At 38.9% G+C, this 5,979-nt stretch overlaps 1 protein-coding gene across 2 annotated transcripts in view; it reads left to right on the top strand.

The window, feature by feature from the left end:
* Positions 1-5,979, top strand: part of LOC106870605 (centrosomal protein of 104 kDa) — a 293,281-nt gene that overhangs the window by 132,186 nt on the left and 155,116 nt on the right. For both annotated transcript variants that reach the window (XM_052973736.1, XM_052973738.1), the window contains exons 9-10: positions 3,972-4,027; positions 5,254-5,409. In XM_052973736.1, coding sequence (XP_052829696.1) covers positions 3,972-4,027; positions 5,254-5,409 — 212 coding nt within the window. The remainder of the gene's footprint in view (positions 1-3,971; positions 4,028-5,253; positions 5,410-5,979) is intronic.

Genomic DNA, 5,979 nt, shown 5'->3' with positions numbered 1-5,979 from the left:
TAATGTACTGATCCATGATAGAAAATTCAAGAAAAAAAGTGCTCCATCTGATGAGAGATAAATATTATTTATTTAAAGGTCACAATACATGTATTAAAGCACTACTAATAGTTTCATATGTTGAGAAATACTCCAACATATTCTTCAGGTGCAAACCACATATCATAACAAACTAAAGAAATTGAATAACAGAAGAAACGTGAAATAACTCAGAAGGCAGCATATAGAAATCACAGACAGTAAACAACGGAAAACAAAAAAACAGAAAATGAAAAAGAGAAACTAGAATGTAAAAAATAAAAAGTAAAAAGGTAAAAGAGCTATCCTATTTAGACCTTAAATGATAAGGCTGGAAAGATATCAAGTCAGTCAGGAATAGGTGGAATTTTCCAATTCTTCAAAATATATGTATACATATGCATGCAACCACAGAAAATTTCTGACTTGGAGTTCAATAGAGAGTTAAGGATCTTAGATCTGGACAGGATCTGTGCTCTTTCAGCCAAACAAAGTCTATATTCGATCCATTATATATATATATGTATATGTGGTTGGTGTTAGGAAGGGCATCCAGCTGTAGAAACTCTGCCAAATTAGACTGGAGCCTGGTGTTGCCATCCGGTTTCACCAGTCCTCAGTCAAATCGTCCAACCCATGCTAGCATGGAAAGCGGACGTTAAACGATGATGATGATGATGATGATGATATATGAAGTGAAACTAATGGCAGTGCCCCAGCATGGCCGAAGCTCTTGAACTGAAACTAGTAAAAGAAAAAGAAATATATATATATATATGTGTGTGTGTGTGTGTGTATTAATCATTCATTATCTTGTAGCTTTGAGATTTCAATGATGTGATTATTTATTTTTAGAATGACGTTGCATGATAGTTGTGAGAGGCCTGATCTGGTCAGTTTGAACACAAAGCTGGGAGAATATTTGGGCAGGATATATCTGGTTTAAATATCAAAGGGTTAATCAATATTTGAAGCTTGACTGAACTTGGATAGAAATGATATTATGGAACAATCAGCCCTGGCCCCATGTTGTACACGCAGGAGCTGATACAAACAAATGTAAACACTATTATATACATTACACTGATTCAGTTGGGGAATTCATTATCATCATCCAATGTCCATCGTCCATGCTGGTATGGGTTAGATGGTTTGACCAGAACTGGCAATCTGGGGAGCTGCACCAGACTCTAGTCTGATTTCTACAGCTGGATGCCCTTCCTAATGCCAACCACTTTGCAGAGTGAGCTGGGTGCTTTTACATGGCACCACATGGGCGCCTTCGTGTGTCACCACTCAGGCACTTTTATGTGGCACCACACAGGTGCTTTTGTGTGGCACTTCCACAAGTGCTTTACATCACCTGAAGGACTGGTCTTAACACTTTTGCTGCAGAGTATTGGTCTTCTTGAGTACAGCAAGGTGCCAGGCATCTCGGCCATTTGTCATCTTGCCTGAAAGGTTCAATGTCCTGAGGTCAATGTTCAGTACTCTTTGTCCCATATCTTCCTGGGTTTCCCACTTCTACATGTTCCATCTACTTTGAGGGGTCAGTACTTCTTTATGGAACTGTTGGCATCCATCCGCATTACATGACCAAATCAGTACATTCTCCTCTCTTGCACACAGCAACCAATTCCTCTTATGCCTAACTTCTCTCTCAAAACACTAGCACCCTATCAAACATGTACACTTACATTACACACACACACACAAACACATGCATACAGACACATATGTGTGTGTGTCTTTGTGTTTGTCCCCTCCACAACTGAAAACTGGTGTTGGTTTGCTTATGCCCCTGTAATTTAACAGTTCAACAAAAGAGACAAACTTGAAAAAAAAACAAAAAAACATTAAGTATTGCAGTCAAGGTGGTGCCCCAGCATGGCCACAGTCCAATAACCAAAACAAGTAAAACACAATAAATAAATAAAAGATAAAAGACATAATATTAGATCAAACACAGATTTGCAAAATACTTGTGATTCAGTGAACTTGATGGAATATAACAGACAGAGATGCAAGGAAAGGTTAAGAAGGAATGTTAATGATGGATTAGAATAATGCATAAAACAGAAGCAAATGCCAAAATATGGTAATGATAATAAATATCAATATTTTTGAGGATTCTGTAATAAGTTAGAATATTCTCAAATAAAAGCTGAATGAATTAGCACAATTAGACTGAGAAAGCAATGAAAATGTCGGCAGGTTTTTGAATAATACACTCATGAGAAGAGGACGGAAATATTATATTTATCATGAATATTGAATAGACACAGGCATGGTGGAGTAGCATAAAGCTTGCTTCCAAACCACGTGGTTTTGGTTTCAGTCCCACTGAGTGGCACCTTTGGTAGGTGTCTTCTACTATAGCCCCAGACAGACCAAAAGCCTTGTGAATGGGTTTGGTAGATGGAAAGTAACCCATGTGTCTCCTCTACTGCAGCCCACCTATTTCTGCCCTCATTCTTGTTTCCTCTCTTTCACTCTCCTTCTCTTGCTTTTCTCTCTGACTAGGTAACAGTCTTTCCTTTACAGCAGCACACTTGTTTCTGTCTTCTTTTTTTGTTACTTCTCTCTCTCTCTCCCTCTCTCTCTTGCTCTTCCCCTTAGCTAGATTACCACCAAGCCTCTCCTTTACAGCTGCACACCTGTTTCTGTTACCTTTCTCTCTCTTACTCTCTCTCTCTCTCTCTCTCTCTCTCACTCTCTCTTACTCTCTCTTTCCTCTCCTTCCTTCTCCTTCTCTTTCTCTCTCTTTCTCTTGGCCAGGTAACCTTGTACCTCCTCTATAGCAAAACACCTGTTTCTGCCTTTCTGCCTCTCTGTCACACTCTAATCTTTCATCATCTGACACAAGATCACCTTCTCCAATTCCTCCGTCCCTTCTCAAAATTCCTTCTCTTGCAAGTTACTTGGTGACCCTGTCAGTGCTGGTGCCACATACAAAAGCACCCAGTCCACCCTGTGAAGTGAGTGGCATTTGGAAGGGCAGCCAGCTGTAAAAACCAAGCCAAAACAGATACAGTAGCATAGAGTAAGTATTTCTACCTGGCCAGCTCCTGTCAAACCGTCCAACCCATGCCAGCATGGAAGATGGACGCTAAATGATGATGATGATGATATGTATATATGTGTGTGTGTGTTGAGTATTTGTACATGCCTGTTTACTGTTTTCTTGTCTTGACCTCATATGTTAGTTTTAAGCAAGTGTCACTGTCACATAAGCAATGTTCATCATTTTCTAATCTTCCATGAAAACGTGTGTCTTCAAGATAAACTATTATGTTTCAAGTGAGGGCTAGTGACAGCAATGGCATCTGGTCACAGAAACTCCACCTCAACGAATTCCATCTGAACCATATTTGCATGGAAATGTAGATATCAAAATTTTGTTGATGATACACACAAACATACAGAAACAGCAGAGAATATTCAGCCATTATACAAAGTAGTCATGACATAAATTAGACTTATAAATAAATAAATAAATAGGTATAAGCGTGGCTGTGTGGTAAGAAGTTTGCTTCTTAGTCACATGGTTCTGGGTTCAGGTCCTCTGTGTGGTACCTTGGTCAAGTGACTTCTGCTATAGCCTTGGGCTGACCAAAGTCTTGTCAATGGATTTGGTAGACAGAAACTGAAAGAAGCCCATTGTATATGTGTGTGTGTGTCTCTGTGTCTGTGTTTGTTCTTCACCACTGCCTGACAATGGTGTTGGTTTGTTTACATCCTTGGAATTTAACAATTCAGCAAAGGAGACCTGATCGAATAAGTACCAGGTTCAAAAAAAAAAAAAAAAAGTCCTGGGGTCAATTCATTTGACTAAAAATTCTTCAAGGCGGTGTCCCAGCATGGTCGCAGTCTAATGACTGAAGCAAGTAAAAGATGAAATAAATACAGGGAAGAACTGAAATAAATCTAAAATATTTTGTTTCCATTTTCAGAAGAAAGATATGAATTTGCAAAACGCATCAAAATTGGAATTGAAAAATTACAGAAGGTTGTATTATTTTAATATTTTAGTTTGCTTTTTTTTTTTAATGATATATTTTTAATGAATGTTAAACTGACAGAGAGAGAGAGAAAAAAGAAAAAAACTCTGAAAATAAAATTAAATTAAATTAAACAAAAATTGAAGTAAGAGCTTGTAGCTTTATGTAGTTTACAAAGCAATGAGTGATGGTTGTATGTATGTGCGTGTGTGTGGGGGGCTTTGTGTATGCATGTGTGTGTGTGGAGGGTTATGTGGGTGGGGGGAGAGGGGTGATCATGAATGTGTATTTGTGTGTGTGTATGTATATCTGTGTATGTGCCTGAGTGTGTGTGCATAATACACACACACACACACACACACACACAAATCCCCAAAAAAGAAGAAGGACAAACACAAAAAAACAACAATGCGAGGACATGGTACATGTAAAGTATTAGCAGACGCTCAGGGAAGGAAGGAAAGGTGGTTTAACGTTTTGAGCAAAGCTCTTCTTCAGAAACAGAGGAAAGTCCAATAGGCAGTAAACTGAATAATAATAATAATAATAATAATAATAATAATAACATTGAAAAATATCTTAGGAATGAGAACCCAGGTTTGAAATTTCCCCAAGACACCTGATGAAGGCTGGAGGGTATATCAGCCGAAACATTGTGTTAACAACAAACAAGATGAGGACACATATCCATCAAATGTAAATAATGTAAATAAAGTTACATCCTCAGTGTTACACCAGGTCAAAGGTGTACAGGTCAAGAGAGAGAGAGAGTCTGCTTGTAAACTATATGCACACCTAAAGCAGCAATTAGTGAGCTCTTTATGTATGTTGCCCGGTCATTCTCCATTCTGAGTGCCATCCTTGTTATTTATTACTTTTAAGTGTTAAAAAAAACAAAAAACAGTCCTTAAATACCAATTGTTATGCGGATCAAATAGTCTGACATTTAGGAGTTATATCTCACATATTTTTACTGTTCCTCTTACAGATTGTATTTGTAATGTGCAAGTTAGTTGGTTGATTTCTTGTTCTGAAAATCCAAGCTTATCCAAACTATTAGTTAGGCATTTACTTACAAAATCAAGCATGCCAATTATTATTGGTGTAACAGTAAATTTATAATCCAGATATAGAAGTTTGGGGTATATATGTATGTATGTATATAGGCCAAACCATCGAAGAGGATTTATAATTTCTTAGGTGTCTTAGTGAGAATATTTCTCTTCATTTGCAGAGTGGAGAGAGACTTGGTAAACTTGAAGTAGAGAAGCGTCAAGCTGTGGAAAATGAAGATTATGATAAAGCACAAACGAAGAAAATACAGATCTTTGAATTGAGGTTACAACTTTATAAAGAAGTCAAGATCAAAACACTTCTGGAACTTCCACAGGTTTGGTGACAAAAATGGAATATTTCATCATCATCACCATCACCATCATTGTCATCATTAACATACTTATCATCATCACCCCCACTACCGCTGCAGTCTCTGCTCCTCTTCCCCTTCTTCCTCCTCTTCCACTTCCTTTTCTTCTTCATCCCCTCTTCCTCCCCTCATCTTCCTCCTCCTTCTCCCCTCTTTCTCCTCCTCCCTTCCTCCACTTCTTTCACTTCCTCCTCCACTTCTTTCACTTCCTCCTCCTCCTCCCCTCTTCCCCTTTCCTTCACTTCCTCCTCCTCACCCTCCCCTTCCTTCCCTTCCTCCTCCTCTTCCTCCAACTCCCCTTCCTTCACTTCCTTCTCTTCCTCCCCTTTCTCTTCCTTCTCCTCCTCCTCTCCCCTTTCTTCTTCTTCTTCCTCTTCCTTCCCCTCCCCTCCTCTCTCCTCTACCATACTCCCCTCTTCTCTTCTCGTCCTCTTTCTCTTCTCGTCCTCTTTCTCTTCTCGTCCTCTTTCTCTTCTCGTCCTCTTTCTCTTCTCGTCCTCTTTCTCTTCTCGTCCTCTTTCTCTTCTCGTCCTC

This window comes from Octopus bimaculoides, chromosome 16 (assembly GCF_001194135.2).
Source record: "Octopus bimaculoides isolate UCB-OBI-ISO-001 chromosome 16, ASM119413v2, whole genome shotgun sequence".
Classification (NCBI taxonomy): domain Eukaryota; kingdom Metazoa; phylum Mollusca; class Cephalopoda; order Octopoda; family Octopodidae; genus Octopus; species Octopus bimaculoides.
Note: the sequence above shows the minus strand (reverse complement) of the source record. Positions and strands in the feature narration are given on the sequence as shown.